General features: G+C 33.5%; 2 protein-coding genes across 6 annotated transcripts in view; one reads left to right on the top strand and one right to left on the bottom strand.

Annotated features, from left to right (window-relative positions):
* The first annotated feature begins 46 nt into the window (after nucleotides 1-46).
* On the top strand, nucleotides 47-2,398 carry Dim1 (thioredoxin-like protein Dim1). The gene is made up of 4 exons (XM_069823129.1): nucleotides 47-208; nucleotides 556-654; nucleotides 1,072-1,208; nucleotides 1,908-2,398. Exons 2-4 carry the CDS (start codon nucleotides 577-579, stop codon nucleotides 2,119-2,121), a joined length of 429 nt encoding a protein of 142 aa, XP_069679230.1. The 5' UTR covers nucleotides 47-208; nucleotides 556-576; the 3' UTR covers nucleotides 2,122-2,398.
* A 13,485-nt stretch (nucleotides 2,399-15,883) lies between these two features.
* Nucleotides 15,884-24,965, bottom strand: part of Synd (protein kinase C and casein kinase substrate in neurons protein Synd) — a 330,834-nt gene continuing 321,752 nt past the window's right edge. For all 5 annotated transcript variants that reach the window (XM_069823135.1, XM_069823138.1, XM_069823134.1 and 2 more), the window contains one exon: nucleotides 15,884-20,193. In XM_069823135.1, coding sequence (XP_069679236.1) covers nucleotides 20,081-20,193 — 113 coding nt within the window. In that variant the 3' untranslated portion in view covers nucleotides 15,884-20,080. The remainder of the gene's footprint in view (nucleotides 20,194-24,965) is intronic.

Raw genomic sequence — 24,965 nt, forward strand, 5'->3', positions numbered from 1 at the left:
GTATAATATGTATGTAATTTGAGGTTTCTTTTCCTGCATGCTGAGTAACGGCAATTAATAAGAGAATTTCTTCCACATTTGAAATGGGTTGGCAACACCGACGTTCTGGAGAACACTCTGGAAACATCAATAGTGCAAGAAGCAGCTGTGTTTTTTTTAGGTTACTTTCTGCTTGTAAAATAATTAAGCTATTTCTTTTTCGTAGAAAGTAAGTATATTTTAAACATATGTTTGTATAATGCAAGAGTTATCAGCGATAGATAGGCCTGTTAATCTTTTTGTATAAAATATAATGAGATTAATTAATATGATTTATGATTGAATTACCTTGAATTTGGCAATTAGGAATATTTAGAATTCTGTAAATAACTCTTCTAAATAGAGAAATCCAGATCAGCGTTCATAGTAAATTTGGTCGTTTATTAAAATGTTTTGATTGACTTTTGTGATTACCCTATAGGTTATACATGTTGCTGTTTTTCCAAAGGAACATTATATATGCAGCTTTTCCAGTTATAATGTGGTATTTACGTGCCTATTTTTGTTTCGATTTAGGTAACTCAAAGAGCCGCCAGCATGTCGTATATGTTAGGACATCTCCACAATGGGTGGCAAGTTGATCAAGCAATATTATCTGAAGAGGATCGAGTTGTGGTAAGATATTGTACGAGAACATCTAAAATGGATTTATTGAAATGGCTGCTGTGCGCAGAAAATAAAATACATAATTTTGATGAAGTTATCTTAATTCCTCCTTAAATAGACTTAATGTAGGCTAGGCTTATTTCATGGTTGTTATTATTAGTAGGCCTACTTACCAGTAGTGGAATCCAGGTTAATTCACTCGACATACTGAAGGAACTCCCGTTAGATCGTGGAGAAAAAGACCATTCTTTTATCATTCAAACATGTAGGCTAGGTATAAATTTCCCTTCCAGCAGTAAAGTTGCCCGCTTTGATGCCTATCAACTAACCTTCTTTTAGTGCCAAGATTTATGTAAGTAACTAAGTTCAGTCTCTCTGTTTCAATGGTTATTACCTCCTATTTCTGTAATTCTTTTTTATGTATAGGTTATTCGATTTGGCCATGACTGGGATCCGTCTTGTATGAAGATGGATGAAGTTCTGTACAGTATTGCAGAAAAGGTTAAGAATTTTGCTGTTCTGTACCTGGTTGATATTACTAAAGTTCCAGATTTCAATAAAATGTAAGTAGCCTACGTTTCTCCATTTTATGGGTAAAGAGGAGTTCAGAAATGCAACTAGTTTGAATACTGCAATAATCACGCCAATGTTCCCCAACTGTGCTTAGGTCTATAAAATGTATCCATAATGGACATGGAAAAAAGAAAGGACTTCCTTACTAGTGAATTTCTAACACTTTACTTGCGCTAGGTTTTAAGACGAGGGATGAAATGTCCAGAAACATTTTTTTTTAGTACAAGACATATTTCTAAGCGGAAAGGAGCAATTTCGAAACCCTTTTGCTAATAGTAAAGAAAATACTGATTAAGAATGAATTCTAAGTTTTCTGAACACAGATGCATTAGTATGCATTGGCAATGTAATTGCACTAATCAGAAATATCATGGGCTTAAATTGAATAATGCATGGTTGTTCAGTTTCTTATGCCATGCACTCTAGTCTTGGCTTTATACTTATATGTACTTATGGAACTATTGCTACACACAGAAGATATAGCGCAAATTAAATGACAATTTATAGTCAATAATAGAATGTATTGGGCTGGTGCATACGTTCATAGCATTTTTCGTTGCTATAGTAGCTGTGTCACTATAATATTATTAAATGAATGAAAGTAGGTACAGAAAAACGCTACAAACTTATGCACCAATCCAATAATTTCAGCTTTGCATACGTTACTCATGTGATATTTTTCTTTACAGGTACGAGTTATACGATCCATGTACTGTTATGTTCTTTTTCCGAAATAAGCATATAATGATAGATCTTGGAACTGGAAACAACAACAAAATTAATTGGCCACTGGAAGATAAGCAGGAGATGATAGACATTATTGAAACAGTGTACAGAGGGGCACGCAAAGGCCGAGGTTTGGTTGTTTCTCCAAAAGACTACTCAACAAAATACAGATATTGATTTTCTAAGTATTCTTATAGAACTTGCAGAACAACTTTGTATGTGCTGCGAATTATTATAAGTGTATGATTTGTGTTCAATATGAAAGACAAGAAATGTGACGAAGTGAAACTCAAAACTTATTTGCGACTGGAAGAAGTAGCTGTTTTGTGTAAATTGATTTTGACAATAAAAACTGCTTGAAGAAGTGTGGTGTACAGTCTTTTGTAGATAGATTGTGAAAGTATGTAATTTAATGATGAATGGGTTAAATATAAACTTTTTCGACTTAAAAGTATGACATCTTTTTCTTTGAGGGAGACAGAATGGGATTCATTGCACATCAAATATGTGGGTTTATTGGAAAAATTCCGTAACAGGAAAGCAATGAGACCAACTTTTTCCAGAAAGCTCACGATATTTAAAATTGAGAATTTTTATAATGTTGACATACCTGACTAATATAGAAGACATTTGTCGAAGAAGGGAAAAGATAATAGAGGTTTGCATGGGCTGAAGTTCTTAGGCCCAACCCGAAACCCGAGATTTGCTAATAATTATCACCAGAGCCCAATGTGAAACCCGAAGACTAGCAGATAAAAGGCCACAGGGGTCAGGAACAACTGCGAGAGATATCACTCCAATAGGAGCATGAGAAAGAGTAGTCTCCCAGGTAAAACAAATAATTTTTTGTACCTATGAGAGAGTAGAGACGAGACAAATACTGTTACAAAATACAAAGTCAAATTAAACAACTTATGATGCTGGTAGTCTACTGTTCAGACGGGTTCCGAGTGGACATCTAATCGTGCAGGCATTAAAATCTTGGTATTATTTATTAATCAGTATATAGGCCTACTGTAATTCACAGAAAAAAATGATTTACATTTCTTTAAAACCCGAGCCTGGCCTGAACCCGACAAGCAGAAGAGAATTTCAACCTGAGCCCAACCCATGGGCAGGGGTTGGACCTAGGCCCATGGGCTTGACCCGAGCCCATGCAGAGCTCTAATAGACAATGGTAGAGATGCAAAGGGCAGCGAAAGAAAGAAAAGTTGGACCACATGGACAAAAGCTCCCCTGCACTTTAATACAAAATGGGATGGGCAAAGAAGAATTTTTAGAATAGTTAGTTAGCAGGGATTGCTTACTATATTGCAAATGTAAATGCTGGCACTGACTTTGAGAAGATATAACATTTTGAAAATAATTCAGCTGAATTAGAAAGAAAAACAATTACAATTATTTTTACTGAACAAATCAAATTTAAGAGACTGGCACTCCTGCCATTTCTTGGCATTACAGTATGGCAAACATATTGCCATTTCATACCTATACCACAGTCTAGTATATACAGTCGCGAAGCTCAATACTTAGTAAATATGCAAACATTAGATAGTTGCTCACCACTAGGATTGCTAATATCGCCTCATTACAGGCAATGCAAAATAGTACCGTCATAGTCTATTGTTTCTAGCACCCTCAAAACTCAAGCTTCGTGACTGTATATAGTAGACTGTGCCTATACTGTCTGACAAGTGATTTCTCGAGTACTGCACCGTATTTATCGCGTAATTTCCCCACTTTTTCTAAAGACTTGGAGGCGAAAAATCGAGGAGGGGAAATTACACAAGGACTACGAAAATAAAGAAGGTTACACAAACATCATTACACTTACTCTCTCAACTATATTTGAAGTTAAAGGTACGTTTTCCTCGGTGCGGCTATTGTGATGATTGTGCAAGGATAATCGTTGAGCACTATTTCTTTGTATTTCCTATGGAGCTGTTTTGCTTCGAGTGACTGCCGCTAGAGTCGTTAACGACGATCGTACGTCTTGAATAGTCGTTCAGGAAAAGGTTGAATATGATCGTCAGTCGTTAACGTTTGTTGTGAGAAAGACGTGCATCGTGGCTCCTTCGTTTTCTGACGCGGAAGATGAAATTATTCTCGAGGAAGTGGCGAATCATCCCTCACTGTGACAGCTGTCACATGCGTCCTACAAGGATCAAAGACAATATATGGGCTGAATTTGTCAATAAAGTTGGAAAATCAAGTTAAGTTATTTAGATTAAATTTTTGATACAGTCTCTTTTTTTTTTTTTTTTTGGCTCTTTTCATCCCATATGTATGGAGAAGTAATTCGTCATCTTCCATCTCCTCAATCAAAAGACATTTAAGTAATCTTTTACGTCTACTCATTAAACTCATTCTGTTAAACACAACCTTCTTCTAGAAAGATGCGATTGCGAATGAAAACACGCGACTAGTGAAAAATCAACAAATCGCAGACACACTGAGCAAAATGGTAACCAACAATTATCGTTCAATGTTTCATTGTTCAACAATAATCGTTGAACAATCATCGCGATAATTGCACCGAGGAAAACATACCTTACCTATTTTTTGTTTTTAAGAATGTAGGCCTTTGTGGACTTTCATACAATATCTTTTGAAGAGAGGGGATGTCTCAGTGACAATGTGGTATGCTGCTGCTAAGATGATACTTGTAGTATGACATAAGATGAGGAATGCAGGCAATCTACATTTGCTTCATCAAAAAATAAATAAATCTGTTTGTAGAAGAGTTCTTCATAAGTCTGAATTTAAGTCATCCTGATGTGAAACTGGAGAACTTAAATAAAAAATTTATTATGTTACATGTGATAGGCTATTCATACACATTGCATAACATTACTTCATATTACACGGCTGCAAAAGGGTATCTGTCGGATACAGAGGGGAGAGACATTAATCCTTCCCATTGAAGGCTTTAAGGAGTCAACCTGGATAAATACCCAATGTCCCATCCCTACCTTCCCGTGGTGCAGCTGTTAGTAAGCATAATTTTACGAGCTGAACTAAAGGGAGGGGCTACTCATCCATTAGCACTGGTCAGCTTGATGAGTTAATGACTGAATTTGGTATAATTTTCCTCTATCCAATACCTAATTCCCTCTTTACCCTTTCCTATCCAGTCCTCTGACTGAACTCTTACTTTCTTCGATCCTGACGGCATTAGAGCATTCAAGGCCTAGGGGTTCATTTCACTTTTCTTCCTCCTCTTTCTACTTTTCTGTTCCTAGTGCTGATCTGCTATGGCACTAAAATCGTCCTCCAGTAGCTTAAGGAGGGAAAGCTGGTGATCAACAAGATCTCCCAGCTAGGTCCAATGGACCCGTTGACCAACAGCAGGTGTGGTCCTCCAGACATTCTGGGGGTTGTGTGTGAATGAAGTAGCCACCAAAACGTTAAAATATGGTGTTCACTTAAATCGGCTACAACTTGCCATTTTTCACTCAAACCAAGAAATGGATTCGGAACATCTCAAAATCTGTGCTTCAGTGGCTGGTCATGATAATATCTTTGAAAAATATTGGAGTGCAAGAGGTCAAATGACTTTATTGTCAAATGCCTGGCATTAGAAAACAACAACTATTTCATATTACACAAGAAATTTAATAAACAAATACTGTAAGTCATACTACTCTTAACAAGCACAGAAATAGTAAGTGAATGGCAACAAATGCTTCTTTTTCAATATTGATCTTCAACATATGAAAATTAGGTATACCGGTACATTTCAGAATACAGAAAATTAAACAAATCTTTAAGTGTGTCTTATTTTGCATTGAATTGGCAAAGAGCTCTTACAATTACGATCAGCAGTACTAAAAAGTTGAAGACGCCTGTACTGTATGATACACTAAAACGTCTTTAGTTCAGCTTAGAAATTATGGCAATGATATTAGTGTATCACCAGTTGTAAGATGGTATTTCTGGTAAACTTCACAGGCAGTTTCCCATCAATCTCTACTTGTATGGTATGCTCACAGTAAGAATCGCATTCTTTTCCCATGATGACTTCAATTGTGAAGAATCCACACTTCGAGGAAATGTCACTTCAACCATTGCATACTCTTCATATTTGCCACTTTGATCACTTCTTGTGTTATGAGCTCGAATTATTAAAGTATTGTCTTCTATGGAGATTTTAATATCCTCAGGCGTAAATCCTTCCACTGCAACTTGTACAGAATAGCCTGCACTTCCCTCTGTCACATACTGAAGATCAACTTTATATGACAAAAGTCTCCGGAAAGTTATAGCAGACAATTCTGGCCGGTAGCGGGATTTCACAGTACGATTTATATCTGGAACTACAACCATGGTTGGACGAAAAGAATTCCAAAATGTTCTGTACAGTGAAACTAAAGGAACTGAAGGCAGGAATTGTGGTTGCATTATGAGTTTGTTCCAGGGGATATAAACCATGGCCACTATTCTGTTCAATTTAAGAAACATTTCGCACACTAGTTTATAAAAATGTAATAATGAAACTCAAAATAATATTTTGTACACTTCAATTTATACTGTGTATAATTTATTCGAGCAAACAAATTTACGACATTCTATAAATAGTTCGAGCTATATTCCAATGCTAATTCAATAATAACTGGGATGATTCTATGTTGGATAATGTAAATCCACCTTTAAAACCAAAACAACAATGCTTTCCCAGATTCCAATTGCCATTGTATCAACATTTACAATCAATTACATTAATTTCTTTCTACCATGGAATTATGGGAAAAGTTGGTGTCACCAATATTTACTATATTTTTTAATACAGTAGGCTATGTTCTTAGCCACTGCCTATGTTAATATTATTTTGGTAAAGTTTTCAACAAAGTTAATTAAGATGGTTGTGATTGGATGTATTCGAGATTAAAAATGTGATCATTGTACTGTACATACATACAATAATATATGACAATGTAATTAGGTGGTACTTTATGTATATTTTTCACTTTATATCTTTTTCAATTTATGAAAAGTCAAATTAATTAAATTTTATAATTAACATTTGGTTGGTAATATTGGTTTTCTCTCTCTTTATCGAAGTCTAAATAATTCTTTCCTGATTATGATCACAATTTAAGAGATATAACTGCTCATAACATGAAACTGAAAAATAATAGAATGAAGAAATGGAAGGATTAATATATAAATACTGTGGTCGCAAAAAGACCCAGCAGTTATGCGACCTAAAATAAATCTTAAAAAAAAAAAAAAAAAAAAAGAAGAAAGAAAAAAAAAAAAGGTGAAGTGAAAAGAAACTAAAAGAATGTGCATAACATGATTTTCATGTTTAACTGGAAAACTAAATTATTTTGGGAAACAATTACTACACTTTACAACAAACAATATTTTCAACATTTCTTTAAAAAAAAAAAAAACCCTGTATTATTAAATTAAAATCCACAGTAATGAAAAGAGAGAAATCACTGACATTAATGATATTAAGATAGAAGTTTAAAAACTGAAATATTTCAGAAATACAATAAAATAGCTGATGCAAACATATTCTGTATCAAAACAGGTACTACTAAGCAGTGGCGGCTGATTGACTGAGGCAAGTGAGGTCGGGCCTCAGTCACTTGGCTTGGCTGAAATCAAATTTTGTGTTTTTATGTAATATATTAGTTATTTGAATGAAGCATATATTGATATTGCTGTAGAAGTATTTGAAAACTTTGTAGTGTATATAGACCTGTTTTGCAGTAAAATTTGTTCATGAGGCCAGGATCGCTTGTGCCAGATCTGGCTTCGGGATTTCGTATATTTCGCGGGTTTTGAGGTTGGGCTTGAAAAGCTGTAGCTGAGGCACAATTCGTCTGGCCTTGTTGCCTGGTCAGCTTTCACTCCTCTCATCCATTGACCGGTCTTGAGGGTAGAAGGGTGGGAATAGCGGTTGTGACTTGTCTTCCTAAATAGGCCATAATTAACATAAAAATTCCCGCTCTTTGACAGGCAGAGACCCACACTGTTCTCTCTCCTTATGTCTCAGTTTATAACATAAGCGAGGGTGTTATACTATTGTACTTCGTGGTACAGTAGTGAGTGTGGTTCAATGTTGTGTGTTTCGGGAAAATATAAACACAAATGCGAGAAATAATGATGATATAGTTAATTCATTGTTAGAGTGTCCTTTTTCGAGAAGAAATAATATTGAAAGAAAGGAAGTTTTGAATAAAGAGATAGCTTACCGAGAAACCTACGACATCGCTGACAATTTTTCTGATTGACATTATTATTTTTCCATTAATAATAATAATAATAATAATAATAATAATAATAATAATAATACAGTAATAATGATATTAATAATATAACAATAATAATTAATATCATGAATAAACATTTCCTATCGGAGGCACTTAAACTATGTAGTAGCATCTGGCCTCACTGAGAATTTCGATCACCGGCCGCTACTGCTACTAAGCCCACACAAAAGATAAGTTTTGGTTCAGACACACACAGAAAAATGGAGGAAACTACAGTACAAACACAGCAAATTTAATGAGGTTTGTCATAATGTTACAAGTGTAACATTACTAGGTGACAAGAAATGAGTCACGAATATAGTGATTAGAAGAAAAAAAAAAACAAACAAAATAGATAGATAAAATGCTTAATCACGAGCTACCAAAAAATAGTACTTACAAAAGTGTTGAAACTACAACAACCTCTGGGCATTAGTATTTATAAAAGAGTTATATTACCGGTTGTTCTATATGGTTGTGAAACTTGACTCTCACTTTGATAGAGGAACAGAGATTAAGGATGTTCGAAAATAAGGTTCTTAGGAAAATATTTCAGGCTAAGAGGGATGAAGTTACACAACGCAGAACTGCACGCACTGTATTCTTCACCTAACATAATTAGGAACATTAAATCCAGATGTTTGAGATGGGCAGGGCATATAGCACGTATGGGTAAGTCCAGAAATATGTATAGTGTGTTAGTTGAGAGACCTTAAGAAAAAAGACCTTTGAGGAGGTCTACACGTGGATGGGAGGCTAATATTAAAATGGATTTGAGGGAGGTGGGATATGATGGTAGGGACCGGATTAATGTTGCTCAGGATAGTGACCGATGGTGGGCTTATGTGAGGGGGGGGCAATGAACCTCCAGGTTCCTTAAAAGCCATAAGTAAGTACAACATCAATCATAGTCTTTTGTTATTTTTTATATAATTGTAATACTGTCCGGGGGTACGAAGGTAAAAAGTGTATTTTGGGGGTACACTAACCAAAAAGGTTGAATACCATTCCCTTAGACAACATGGCTACAGGCTGGGAGAAATCCAACAGAATCCCTTTTCCTGATGATGGAGCTAATATGCAACTCAAGAACATTGGATGTGTCTAAATCTACAACACAGTGCAAATACTCTAAAATCTACTAAGTACTAACAAAGTATATTTTGTAAGTGTATCAACATGAAAGGAAGATATCAAACTTAAAATGATTCTTAGTACAGTAGAATCCCTCTTAACCGGAACCAAAGGGATCAGGCTAGTTAGGGATACAAAATTTTATTGGATAATTGAATAAATACTGGTGTAAACAAAAGAAAGTTAATATTTCATGATGCCAAATGTTAAAACTGCAGCCATATGAAGCTTATTTCTCTATCATTTGGTCATAACTGAATAAACATAGAAACTGTGTGGATTTTCCTTATAAAACACGTCATACAACACAAATAATAGGCCTACACATTCTAGGTGCGAATATTCATTGGAAATTAAAGTTCATGTGAACTTCCTAGTGTGGCAACATTAACGGCCTGAACATAACTAAATAAACATAAAAACTGTGTGAATTTTCTTTATTAAAACACATCATAATACACAAATTTTAGGTTCGAATATTTGCTGAAAATGAAAGTTCGTGCGAACTTTCTAATGTGACAAAACTGATGGCCCATACTGTGACAATGTGGCAGATTTAAACTTTTTTGTTCATGTTTCTGCTCTATTCAATGCCACACTCCACACAAAGCACTTCACTAGTCTCTTTCTTAGTTCTTTTTCCAGAGGTCCGCAGAAGATGCTCCTTTCGCAGAAACTATACTGGGTAACAGTACACCGATTAAAAACAATAATATAACAAAACACAAGGATAATTGTAATAGCATATTCCTAAATCCTACTAATGAAACAGAAATTACGGAAATTATTAAACAATTTGGGAATAAAAGATCAGCTGGCATCGATGGGATTCCAGATTTTATTATCAAAAAATGTTTTCTAAATATAGTTACTCCTGTAACTTTCGTAGTAAATCTTTCACTGTCAACAGGCCAATTCCCAGACAGTTTAAAGATGGCAAAAGTGAAACCTTTATATAAAAAAGGACAACAGACGGAAGTTCAAAATTATAGACCAATCTCCTTACTCTCTGTTTTTTCTAAGATAATTGAAAAGGTTATGCACAAGAGGCTTGTATCATTTTTAACCCAACATAATATAATTGTTGAAAACCAACATGGATTTTGTAAGGGTAAATCAACTAATACGGCAACTATAAACTTTTTAAAAAGAGTATATGAATCTATTGACAACAAAGAAATAGGAATAGGATTATTTTTAGACCTCTCAAAAGCATTTGATCTAGTGGATCACACTATTTTGTTGGAAAAATTAAAAACTATTGGAATTAGAGGCTTGGCACACAGTTGGTTTACTTCCTACCTGGAAAACCGTGAACAAAGAACAGAGATCACTTGTAAAGAAAATGGTAAAATAATAAATTATCTGTCTGAAAAAAAGCGCATAGGGTATGGTGTTCCACAGGGCTGAATTCTTGGACCAATTCTCTTTTTGATTTATATAAATGATTTAGAGTCATACATCAGTCATGGAGAACCAACTTTCTTTGCAGATGATACCAGTATCTTTTTATCAGGAAAAGCTGTCGATGTGATGCGTTGTTTTATAGAAAAGACAATAAATCAACTAGTGGAATGGTTTGAGAAAAACAGACTGGTAATCAATAAGTCGAAAAACATAGCCATTTCTTTTCATCATTCACAAAATAATAATTCTTAAGGCAGTTATTAATGTATTCAGATAGCTATATTATTTAGTAAAGGTTCAGAAGATAATTTTGACTTTATAAATTGCTTTACTAATATGTCTTAATTTCAATAATAATGCATTTATAATAAATTTAGTAGGCATTGATAATGAGTACATGCGACACAATAATGAAACTAAATTGAGGTTGATTATGTAAGCAACTTGTAAAGTTTGCTTTTAAGCAGGTATGCGGTAGTCTTCATTGAAGTTACGCAAACGTTTCTGCTGACAAGGAAATATTGTAAGAAATAAAGACAACCTACATATAGAATGTATCGAGTCAGCTAATTCAGGTTCATTACTTACAGTATGTCGACATCTGATCACCTAATTGGAATAATAAGTTATTATTAAAATAAGACCTAAATAATTACAATTAAATTGTGAAAAGGAGCAGATAAAATAAGGTTTAATGTCTTAATGGTTATCACGATTGGTTTAAACATGCACTAAAACCAGACGTAAGTGCAAGTTTGAACCAATAAATTATTAAGATTTGCGATAAAATAATGAGTCTAGGAAATTTTATATTTAGTATGTAGAACTACATTTGTTTATAGATCTTTTGTTATATTATTAAGTTTTGTACTTGGGAACTATATCAATATATCAATAAATAATAATTCTGAGTGGCCGGTCATAGAGTATCAAAATGAAACAATTCAATATTCTAACAATACAAAATTTCTTGGTATATGGCTAGATGAACATTTAAAATGGTCCGTACATCTTCAAGAACTAGGGAAAAAATTAAGTAAAATTTGCTTTGCCTTGCAATTACTAATAAGAGCATCATCTATTGAATCTGCTCGCACACTGTACTTTGAATACTTTCACTCTATCCTAACGTATGGTATAATCTTTTGGGGTAATTCACCCAATGCAATCCAAATATTTAAACTACAAAAGAGGGCTATTAGAGCCATAGTTCAAGTGTCTCAAACTACCAGCTGCAGACCATTCTTCAAAAAATTACATATCTTGCCATTACCCTGTATTTATATTTATGAAACCTTAAATTTTATCAAATATAATTTGCACAGCTTTCCTACAAATTCAGACACACACCAGTACAATACAAGAAATAAAGATAATATTTTTATTGAAAGTTTTAACACAACTCTATATAAAAACAGTTTCATTCATGCTGGTCTTCTTATGTACAATAGCCTACCAAATTATCTTCAAGAAATATCTGCACATCAGAAATTTAAGAAAGCTCTTTATAAAATTTTAATCAAAAACTGCTTTTACAGTATGAATGAATTTATTGAAAATTGTCATAACTGAATAGAAAGAATGCCTTACTTCAAAAAACTTTACTTCCTCTTTTCCAGATCCTGACTACGAGAAGTACGGATGTGGACAAATTATTAGCAAAATTGAAGATTTTTATTATGTATTTTAAAAATATATGATTCTTCAATTTAGACTACAGTTGACATTTTTGTGTAATTCCAAATTATTAGCAAAATTGAAATTTTGTATTGTATACTTTTCAAAATTGAACTCCTCAATTTGGACTACATTTGATATTTTTGCATATTTACAAATTATTAGCAAACCTGAAGGTTTTTATTGTATATTTTTACAAAATTCGATTCTTCAATTTGGACTACAGTTAACATTTTTGTGTATTTCCAAATTATTAGCAAAATTGAAAATTTGTATTGTATACTTTTCAAAATTGAACTCCTCAATTTGGACTACATTTGATATTTTTGCATATTTACAAATTATTAGCAAACCTGAAGGTTTTTATTGTATATTTTTACAAAATTCGATTCTTCAATTTGGACTACAGTTAACATTTTTGTGTATTTCCAAATTATTAGCAAAATTGAAAATTTGTATTGTATACTTTTCAAAATTGAACTCCTCAATTTGGACTACATTTGATATTAAGCATATTTACAAATTATTAGCAAACGTGAAGGTTTTTATTGTATATTTTTACAAAATTCGATTCTTCAATTTGGACTACAGTTGACATTTTTGTGTATTTCCAAATTATTAGCAAAATTGAAAATTTGTATTGTATACTTTTCAAAATTTAACTCCTCAATTTGGACTATATTTGATATTTTTGCATATTTACAAATTATTAGCAAACCTGAAGGTTTTTATTGTATATTTTTACAAAATTCGATTCTTCAATTTGAACTACAGTTGACATTTTTGTGTATTTATAAATTATTAGCAAAATTGAAATTTTGTATTGTATACTTTTCAAAATTGAACTCCTCAATTTGGACTACATTTGATATTTTTGCATATTTACAAATTATTAGCAAACCTGAAGGTTTTTATTGTATATTTTTACAAAATTCGATTCTTCAATTTGGACTACAGTTGACATTTTTGTGTATTTCCAAATTATTAGCAAAATTGAAATTTTGTATTTTATACTTTTCAAAATTGAACTCCTCAATTTGGACTACATTTGATATTTTTGCATATTTACAAATTATTAGCAAACCTGAAGGTTTTTATTGTATATTTTTACAAAATTCGATTCTTCAATTTGAACTACAGTTGACATTTTTGTGTATTTATAAATTATTAGCAAAATTGAAATTTTGTATTGTATACTTTTCAAAATTGAACTCCTCAATTTGGACTACATTTGATATTTTTGCATATTTACAAATTATTAGCAAACCTGAAGGTTTTTATTGTATATTTTTACAAAATTCGATTCTTCAATTTGGACTACAGTTGACATTTTTGTGTATTTCCAAATTATTAGCAAAATTGAAATTTTGTATTTTATACTTTTCAAAATTGAACTCCTCAATTTGGACTACATTTGATATTTTTGCATATTTACAAATTATTAGCAAACCTGAAGGTTTTTATTGTATATTTTTACAAAATTCGATTCTTCAATTTGGACTACAGTTGACATTTTTGTGTATTTCCAAATTATTAGCAAAATTGAAAATTTGTATTGTATACTTTTCAAAATTTAACTCCTCAATTTGGACTACATTTGATATTTTTGCATATTTACAAATTATTAGCAAACCTGAAGGTTTTTATTGTATATTTTTACAAAATTCGATTCTTCAATTTGGACTACAGTTGACATTTTGGATATTTCCAAATTATTAGCAGAACTGAAGATTTTTGTTTTATATTTTTACAAAATTTGACTCTTCAGTGCAGTTGACATTTTTGCTAATTTACTTATTATTAGCAAAATTGAATTTTTGTTATATATTTTTACAAAACTTGACTCTTCAATTTAAACTACAGTTGACATTTTTGCATATTTCTGTCTACTGTAATGATGGAAATATCCAAAATTGTCAACTGTAGTCTAAATTGAAAAGTCAAATTTTGTAAACAGAATTATCATAAAAATCGTCAATTTTGTTAATAATTTGTCCACGTCTGTATGTCTTCTCGTGAAAGCCGCGATGGTTGAAATTGACTCCTGACTTCAAGAAACACTGCAAACAGGACTTATAGCCGAAATCGATGGACCTGTGGTTTTCTTCAATCAAGCTCCAAGCTTTTTATATTTGTATTTGTGTTGCATTTAATTATAGTTATTACTTTTATGTATATTATGTAATTAATTATTAGTTTGTAAATATGACATGTCCCATATCATGTATATGATCAGTGGATGTAATAAATGATTATGATTATGCTTTTCCTAATGAAAGCTTCTTTTGTCATTGCTATTCTCTTTTCAACTTCCTGGCAGCAGCTCATGTTACTGCTTGTAGTACATCCCAAGTATTTGAAGCAAAGGTCCAAGAGACCTGGTACTTTTAATAAAAACATCTTAAAAAAAAAAAGTATTTGAAGCTGTTCACTTGTTTACTGTCTCATTTCGAATATGTACGTTTATCTTCCTCATTTTTCTTCCGACAACCATGGTCTTCGTCTTGTTTCCATTTATCTTCATCCCTTATTGCTCACAGCTGTAATTTAGCTTCAGTAACATATACCTTATCTCCTCTTCTGCTAGCAAAGTCATATCATCAGCAAATCTTAAGCACTTTATTCTCCTTCCTTCTACTATCACTCTTCATGTGTCCTGAAACCAGTTCTTCACTATATCCTCCAAGTAAATATTGTACGGGATAAATGATAAAGGGCATCCTTGTCGTACTCCATGCTTTATAATAGTACATTATGCGACGAGCCTATAATGATAGTAATTAAGACGCAAGTATGTCTGTTTATGAAACGAGCACAAGCGAGTTTCATAATTTTCATACAAGCATCTTAATTACCATTATAGGAAAGTTTCATACGACTTTTTATGCTCGACCATATTTCTAACTTTAAATTATTCAGAAGTATACATTTTATTTGTATCTGACAGAAGATCGGAAGTGACCTTGTTCATAGCTCTTGAATTGTGAGATGTGCGCAGACGCGAAAGTATTGATTTTTTCCGAGGAACAATAATGTCATTGACCTTGATGTAATACAGAGAATGTATAACCTGGAAATTGATTTAGAATTGAAAAACGAGATGACAAATTGAATTTATTTGAATATTATTTACAATTAACGCTAATTATTATAGTAACAGAACATAACCTTCTGCGACAGTATTGGATTTCCAGCCTCCGTGACGTTTCCGTCGTCTTTCGATTGCATATCTGAGAATAATCGAAAACCTGAACTTTAATGAATAGGTGTACTTTAATGACATGCATTAAAGGACTGCTACCAGGTGTATAATTACTACATTTCGGCATGGTCGAGCATAAAATAAATTAATTCAAGGCAATAAACTTATTTTACTACGAATTGTAATGAATTTCTATATGAGAAGGTAAACCGGTAAGGATAACAGGGGAAGAAATGAAGACAGATATATACATGAATACAGAGACATAATATTTATATGTATTTTCTTTTTCTTGAGAAATGAGGTTGTGTGGACATGCTTTTCTTTGATTTTTCATTTTAGCCCTTGCTGTAATATTCACTATACAGATATTGTTTATAGTTATATGCTGTTAAAAATGGGGGAAGAAAAAGGTTTTGGGAAATATAGGAATGCAATTTACTTTGTTAAGTCAATCTGATGTACATAAAAGCTAAAGGGAGTGGTGATGTAAGGTCTGAATAACAATTAAGCATATGAAAATAAAGTGTACATATCTGTATATAAAGCATAATATCATCAAAGGTTTACACAGCCAAATGGCAACTCGCTAAATTATATAATTTTACTGTTCACAAAATTTTGGAAATAGTTCATATTATGACAGTGGTAATGGTAATGGTAATAATAATAATGATAAAAGTTGGAGCTGCTTGTTTACAAATAAAGAAACTGCCCTATCATTCTGCATACACATTTGCACAACCATTTCTTATGGATGTCACTAACCGTAGTTCATGGAATTATCTCATGGCATTACCTAGTATTAAAAGTTCCAGTTCTGTAAAATAGCAACTTATTTACGGAAGTAATATCATGTACATCCCATGAAGGTTAGTTACGGGTCTAATGGAGGGAAGGATACAAATATTTACTGTACGAAGATTTTTCAAATCTCTCAAAATGTATGCAAATATAAATTAAGTTACGAATCTCTCATTATCGCAACAGACATTCTTATTTAAACACTCGATATCTAAAATATACAAAAAGCTATTTTACCAAAGGTTTAAAGGATAGACAGCACAGGCAAAAATTACAGTTAACAATCATTATTTTTCAGTTCCTTCCCTCAAGTACAATTTATACATTGAGTCTGACAGAATTATATTTACATAATCACATACTGGCTAGTTAGTTAACATGCATGTAGGCCTATCAAACAACAGTGATGAAATTATGACACTTGCATTTAAATTGACGAAGCATTTCAAAGTTTATGATTCATGAACTTCAACTGTTTTATTTCCTCATTTTTTAACTTTTTTTTTTTTACAGATGATCCCCCACACATATTATCTATTTTATTTTGCTGTGGCCCCATAAATTACTTTGTTAAATTTGTCTCAATTTTTAACCCATATTGAATACTCATCACTTCTGTAATAATCTCTCACTTCACACTTACACACACATGCACGCACACATACAAACAGAACTGTGGTACACAATTTCACACTTTATAAAAAACATCAAGTTCCCTAACTCAGGAATTTTATAAAGAGGTCATATACATGGTGTAAGAACTTATTAAGAGAATATAATCACAGTCTACTATATACAGTCACGAAGCTTAATACTTACTAAATATGCAAATGTAAACAGTTGAAATATGCATCCATAGATAGTTGCTCACCACCAGGATCGCTACTATCGCCTCATCACAGACTCTTTCCCTAGCAGACCATAAAATGTATTGTACTTTCGATATCGTGTTCTTTTGAAAAAATTAACACCTTCCTTCCACTATTTAAATATGAAATACATCTTCGGTCTTTCATAAAATATATATTATATTCTATAAACTCACCTTCCTGGATCTTTCGGAAGGATAACTCTAACCTATTTTTCTTACAATTTATAGTACTACAAACGTCTCCTTGCCCCATGTTATTATTCAAATTATTGTATTTTAGCCATTTACAGTTTTTACAACCGATAATGAACTTTTCACAAAAATGCGAAATACGGCACTGTCATTGCTTTTTCGATCTAGACCAGGCCGTAATGTTTGTTCGGGTTTTCTATTTCAGTGTATGGAGCTCAGTGAAATATTACAACTTTATTGCTTATCATTGCTAAGCTTTATTTAGTGTAATGTGTTATAAGTTCCGTTCACTTCTTGTTGCATAATATGTTGCAGAAATAATTACAAAACTGTGTTATTTTAATGTGAAGAGAATTTTACATGTTAACATAATCTGTTCGCGTCAACATTTCAAGTTTAGAATGGAAGCTATTTTGAGGTTTAATAAAAAAGAATTTATATTGGGATTTCAATTTAGCACATCTACTACTTCCTTAAATTTTCATATGAATGGCAAGGCATTGGAGATCACTAAATTTAGACAGAAAGGGGCAACTGGTACAGTAAACATAACCTAGGCTGTAATTTCAACATATCTAAATATCCGTGCAGTCCAATTGAAAATGATTGAATCGTGCATAAATGAATGTACAAGAATTTCGCAATATTTCATCGAAATAAAGGCAGGTATTACACATACGAACAACGTAATTTTCACACCATAAATAATATTACATCTTAACTCGCAAGTAAATTATGTCTGAAGTGTCTCATAATCATCGTTTTAAATTTTATTAATGGAATTACACTACATTTTAGAGAAACATATGTTACTGTTTATGTATTCCAACTAATTTATATGGTTGAAACGCCGCCCTTCGTGATCGGGTTAAGCGAGTTACATGGTCTGCCTTACGGCCTGTATTAGATCACGATGGCTGTGGCTGTTCCTAGTACTCACAGCACTCCAAGCGGCTAGCAACTATCGCGAGATTTGCAAAAAATCACCCCAAGCTTCGTGACTGTATATAGTAGACTGTGATATAATTAAACTTGAATTTACGTTTGTATTCTATGCTTTTGATTACTTTGAAATAAAACAAAGAGAGTACTGAGATTATGAAAGCTCCGTGAAATGGATACATTCAGTTAAAATCATTATTTTAATTGGTAATAACACTATGAAGAAAGCCGAGCCACAGAGGATTACGAGAAAAGAATGGCATGGAAGTTACGTGGGGATCAAATAAGGATGATGTATACCTGCTAGATACTACTGCACTTTGTACATAACTACAAGTCCATCAATCTTCCTACGTCAATATAATCGGTTTCCAAACTCTCAGTAACACTTCTGCAACCATATGCTGGAACTGACACCACACAACCAATACACAAGAAATCTAGATACAGGGGTAGAACTGATATTCTTAAAATCAAACTAAATAGAATTTTCGACCAACAATTCAGAACGTAAACATGAGAAGTAAGCACCAATGCACTCAATATGATGCAATCATTTATAGAAATTATTTTCTTTTTCAAAGATGCAACACTATACCAGTGAAGATGGCCTAAAAACAGCAAATTTACATTATAGAATTGTTTTTATACTTTAATCTCGGTTAACATTTTTTAAACTCAACATATACATCATAATTAGCAACTCAATATCATATTTATATATTTCATATTCAATATACGTGTTAAAGAGGACGTGACCAGCAATGCAGACTTGGACACAGTTGTGTTTTCTGATATGTTCTTGTTAACGTAGGAATCTCGTAGCACTCGGGGAGGCAGAGTGTCTTTACTGGTAGCACAAGTCGGTCGGGTCTATCACTAGAGTCTTAATCTCTCAATCCACTTTTCAATTCACTTTCCGAAACTTACACAACTATTTAACAATCACTAATTATCTTAAGAACAAGAAACTGCTTTGTTCAAAATGCATGTTGGCCTTTAGGATCAAGCGACTGAGCCCCGTTTCCTTCAAATCTTCACCCAGACTGGATGTCTTACAGCTTTGAGCAGAATTAGCTTTGGCTTACTAACATTGACCAAAACCGTAGCTTGTTGCACGTTTTAGTAAAGTTATTCTCTGTCCAAAACATAATGAGCAAATCACTTTTTTTTACAAACTAATTTCCAGGTTCGTACCAAATCATACCGGTACCGTGCTCATAATATAACCTTTAATATTTTACAAGAGGAAGAGTTTGAGCAAACGAGAGAAAGAAACAAATAAATTGCTAGAAAAGTCTACTTCCAAAATTATTAGTATGGAATGTCACAAAACTGTAACATTAAATACACTTTTGATATTACTGTACTTATTCTAGACACAATATTTACAAATTTTCAATGGTGAATAACTCCATGCACCCAATCTAAAGTATTATAGTCAACATACGAAGTTAAAACAACAGTCTATGACACACCACAGCTACTGAACTGCGTGAAGCAATTTCTTATTCTTCAAGATTCCAATCGAATTATGTTCCCATAAATTTTGTAGCATATGAAAGGGTTTTTATACAATGGCCAGCTTTCCACTTGGGAAGGAAGCACTTTGCAGAACAGGTTTCTGTTTGTCCAAGAACTAAGTTATTGCGATACCACTTCGACGTAATTTGCTGGATAGAGGCCCACACGTCCGTCCTTCCTGCCTTTGCACCATCCCTGCTCGTCTTCGTCTTCTAGTTTCTCAAACACATCCCCTGCAATAAATATCATACTCATTAATAAGTACCAGAACAGTATTTAAAAATTTACTTTAATTTCACTTAAGCCATCGTCCTCCACGGTGTTTCTTCAATGGTCAAAACAAATGAAAACAAGAAAAAATGTAAGGTGATATTCCAAAATGTTTCGTTCAAAAGACTGTGTTTGAATTGCAGTATGCAATGTGTAGGGACCATATTATTTTGGTGAAATAAAATGGCGATTTCCATGTTAAACATACCACTATTGCAGTGGGTATTTCGTGAAATAAGTTAACAATTAAATATATTTGATTACGTTTATATTTTGTTATTTTTTTTTTTTTTGCTTACACATAGCTCATATCAGCATCTTTGTTTATTATTATTATTATTTTTTTTTACTTACACATATCACATATCAGCATCACCATCCAAAATTACGAACTAAGCATAGTAACCATGTATGTCACATACAGAGCTGGCAACGTAAATTAGATACATTATATATTTTGTGCGAGATCGTGCGTATTTGCTTGGTTTCCGCACAAAACCAATCCGCGGAAAGTCTAAAATTCCATATTCAGTATTCCCAACCTAACACACATAACAATTTCCCTCTTCTTACCGCTTAAGTGACATATTTATTTTGCTGCTTTAGGCTTTTAACATATTATTTTTAGAGACGTTCAATATAGTAATAATTATAAATTGGAAACTTACCACTGCAATTTCACCTAAATTGCACTGTTAATTATTGTTTTTAAATATTTGCAAAAATTAAGTAAACTCTACAACTCCACTAAAGTTACTGCATTCGTGATGCAAGTAACATTAAGGAAGCCGTGAAAAAATCAACAAGATTCCAGACTCGTCATAGACTGGGGGGGGGGGGGGAAAGACAGACGTATATCACGGCCTGCTGGAATACAGTAAACACAGAAAACATTTTAAAGCAACAATGTTGAAGATAGATATTTTTGTTTTGCAAATTTGCCGTCATTGAACAGAAACCAAGATGGAGATTTCATTGCAACTAATTAGAAATTCCTCTTTCAGGTATGTAATAAACTATCTTCGCACAAAATAATGTACGATACACAAGCGGTATGTTTACTTTCAATTCTCGGAAATTAAAAAGCTCAACTACGTTTCGCTTTTTCAAACTTTTCTCGAACATGAAAACTTCAACATACCGCTCTTGTAACGTATATTACTATTACGTACATGACACATAATTACATTTTTCTATTTGACGTAATAAATTATTTTCATGGAAGTAAATTGAAAGTTACACTCTCTTCTATGCGCTTAAGGACGCTGTGTTGCTGTGTTTTTAATTATTCATCCACAAAATGTACATTTCGAGCAGGTTTTATTTTCAAGTTTTGTGGGAATAAAACCAAATTCGTCATACTTCCTATGGAAAGGTCTTCCTGCGCACAACATGTTGTCTTAAACTTTTATTTTAATAAAGGATCTTACTAACTTCAAAGTCACTGATTATGAACTCTTACTGAATGCTTCGGAAATATGTGAACTAAAGTTGATTATGTATGACATTCTCATCTCCAGGAAGCCAGATGGCACACTGGGTCACAGAGTATACAGGAAACCGACACATACCGATATATATCTGAATGGACGCAGCCACCACCACACGGCACAGAAACGAACGGTCCTGTCGACTCTTCTACACAGGGCGAGAGGAATTTCGGACAAAGAGAGTCTCCCTTCTGAGATCCGTCACTTACGTAAGACGTTCCAACAGAACAACTTCGGCAACAGGGAAATCGGCTTGGCCCTCAAAAGGGCCTTTTCAGACAAACCATCTGTCGAGGAACAAGAGGAGACGAAGGGCATGGCATGCATCCCGTTCTACGGCCCCATCTCGGGCAAAATTAGCAGAATGCTAAGAAAACACGGGATTAAAACCATCCATAAGCCACCCACAAAGATCCAGAACTTACTGAGACCAGTTAAGGACGACCTTGGTCTTAGGACACCTGGTGTCTACAGAATACCTTGTGAGTGTGGGAAATGCTACATTGGGCAGACGGGACGCACCATTATGGAACGCTGCAAGGAACATCAACACAGCATAAGACTATATTATCCTGATAAGTCTGCAGTAGCCCAACACAGCCTAGAAACGGGTCACAAGATAGATTTCGGCGCCACCACCATCTTGGACAAGACATAAGGTTACTGGGACTTCGTTATCAAGGAAGCCATCGAAATCCAGCTAGATGGCAATAATTTCAACAGAGACTGGGGTCTACAGCTGAGTACGGCATGGAAACCTGCCATCAATACGCTTAGACCACCAGCACATGGCAGACAGTCGGGACCAGCAAGTAGCTCCTGATTGGCTGCCACGTCCACCACCCAGAATGCGCCTGGCGGTCAGGACTAGGAACTAGCTCCTGATTGGCCCCCAGCGGGAAGCCCTACTTTTGCATATATACTGGCTAGACATGGTCCCACATCACTTCATTCCCTGAAGAAGATGGCACAGCTAGCCGTCGAAAGCTTGGAATCTAATTTCCAACTCACCTGGCTGAGAACCCGAGAAGAGTTCTAAAGTTGATTATGTCATTTCTTTCTTTTAAAATTTTGTAGACTAACACCTGGGAAAGTGTCCCAACAGAGTTCTCAGAAAGACAAAAAAAATTTATGGTTTCTCTTTTGAATAGGACGACTCCTTTAGTCAGTGGATAAAGGAAAATAAATGAAGCTGGCATTATGCACACAGACACTATTCATCAACACAAAGATACATGGAGTTCGGCAATAAAAAATTAAAAGACAAATGATACTGATGGGAACCATGGGAAATACAATAGAGGTAACAAACTGTACATGAAGAAAACCGTTGACAGCCTTTGATGATTAGTAAACTATGGGATTTGCAACGAGTAACTAAGCAACACATGGAAACACTGTGTGGTGTTGGCATATCGTTTCAAAGGATAGAGGAAATGAAGACTTAATATGAAGGGCACGAATGAATTACCACAAGTAATACATGCTGATAGTCTGGGAACTTGAGTAACAATTTAACACTTCGCTTAATATATTACAACAAGTTTTGAATTCATTACATTTTTACATTTATGACAAATGCCGCATTTTTACACGTATTTCCGCGTTGTGTAGAAATTGTTTTTTTACACGTAACTTCCCAACCATGATTACGTAAATACATAAAACATTCTTCAATTTTGTTGCAGTTGTCTACAGAAATCTATCTTTCTCCAACAGCCATAGAGATAGTAAAAGTGAGTGTACAATGTAGACAATATTTATAGAAAAAAACTCAGAAATATTGACATTACCAAGTGATTAACAAATTAAACAAAAGTCACAAACTTTTCTTTAAATACTAGATATGTACTTAATACAATTTGATGCATATTTCGTAGCTTTAGAGGGGACTTCTTTCGTGGTTACAGACATATTTCGTACAATGTTCCTAATTTCGCATTATTTTGCGAATTTGTTTTCCTTAAATATAGTATTTGAGGTATGTAGAAGGCTAAAAGTAAGAAAAAGTAACTGTGGAAAATTTCGCGCCTAACATTACCCTGAAGAAATTCACATTCCTGGAGAGAAAACCAGAATGTTCCTATTAGAAGCAACCATAATTAAATTAATATTATTTCTTAATATCCCCCCTCCCCCTACAGCTCCTTCCCATTTGCATTTGTTTGGATCATGAGAACCTTGGATGATGCAGTGATACAGAATACTGCATGAACTTCAAAAGTCAGAGTTTTACAAGAGGGAATCTCCAAACTTAAGCTTGTGCTGAGATGATAAACATGTATAAAAGTTCTCGGGAATTTTGTAGTGGAAAAGTACTCATCAGCGTGTTGTTCAACACAAATCTTTTCAATTCGCATGTAAATTTCTAAATATAAGTCTGCATAAAACAGAAAAGTTATTTATTTTTTAATTGATCCTTGTATTACACTTATACTGGTGACAGACTACAGTACTAATCGATCAGGCCCGATCACGATTACCGAAAATGTGGTGACACACTAGGTCACGCTTGGTCCCGTCTGGTTAACAGCTGAATTACCATAGAGGAAACAATTTTCTCTATGTACATACGTATATGTTTGTTTCCCTCCTGGACAACACCTAAAGTTCATACTTTCATTTGATGTTTGTTCATTGTTTTTGTTTTCTTTTTTGTTGTTTCTTGCAGCTGGATATGGGAATTTATTTGTTAAAATTGTGCTATGCTTTACAATGTAAATTGATACAATTTATATCATTACTATTTATATTATTTTGAAAAGAGATTTTATAACCTATAAAATTTATATCATGCCAAAATTTATATTATTTTGTAATAAAACATATTTTTAAAATCAACCCTAACCTCAACAATAGCGTTGTAATGGAGACTGAAATTGAAAATCTGAAAAAGAAACCAGTTCCAGTTTGTAATCCATTATTTATTGAAATGAAACATCTTTCAGCAGCCTTCTATTGCTCTCTATATATATGAAATATGAATAATTCGTCTGTCATTTGTTAATATATTTCTTTTTACTTTTCTCACATCTGCATTAAATTTCTCCACTACGTCTAATAGTAACCAAATTCATCTTTTAGCCATTAATTTTCGTTTCTATTTCATATAATACAATGGAAGGATTAACAAAATTCCACAGCAGAAGCTATCAACGACTTCCTAAATAATATAAATCAAGGTTATTCGAAACCAAAGATTACTAAAATGTTACCGGTACTTTCTCCACTGGGCCGTGCCTCAG

The sequence above is a fragment of the Periplaneta americana genome, chromosome 4, assembly GCF_040183065.1.
Source record: "Periplaneta americana isolate PAMFEO1 chromosome 4, P.americana_PAMFEO1_priV1, whole genome shotgun sequence".
In the NCBI taxonomy this organism is placed as follows: domain Eukaryota; kingdom Metazoa; phylum Arthropoda; class Insecta; order Blattodea; family Blattidae; genus Periplaneta; species Periplaneta americana.

What these genes read in the sequence shown, in the direction of transcription:
- Dim1 (XM_069823129.1), top strand. Translation starts at nt 577, where the DNA reads ATGTCGTATATGTTAGGACATCTCCACAATGGGTGGCAAGTTGATCAA. An exon ending in CTGAAGAGGATCGAGTTGTG is followed by an intron (nt 655 to 1,071) that starts GTAAGATATTGT and finishes TTTTATGTATAG; the next exon opens with GTTATTCGATTTGGCCATGA. An exon ending in GTTCCAGATTTCAATAAAAT is followed by an intron (nt 1,209 to 1,907) that starts GTAAGTAGCCTA and finishes TTTTCTTTACAG; the next exon opens with GTACGAGTTATACGATCCAT.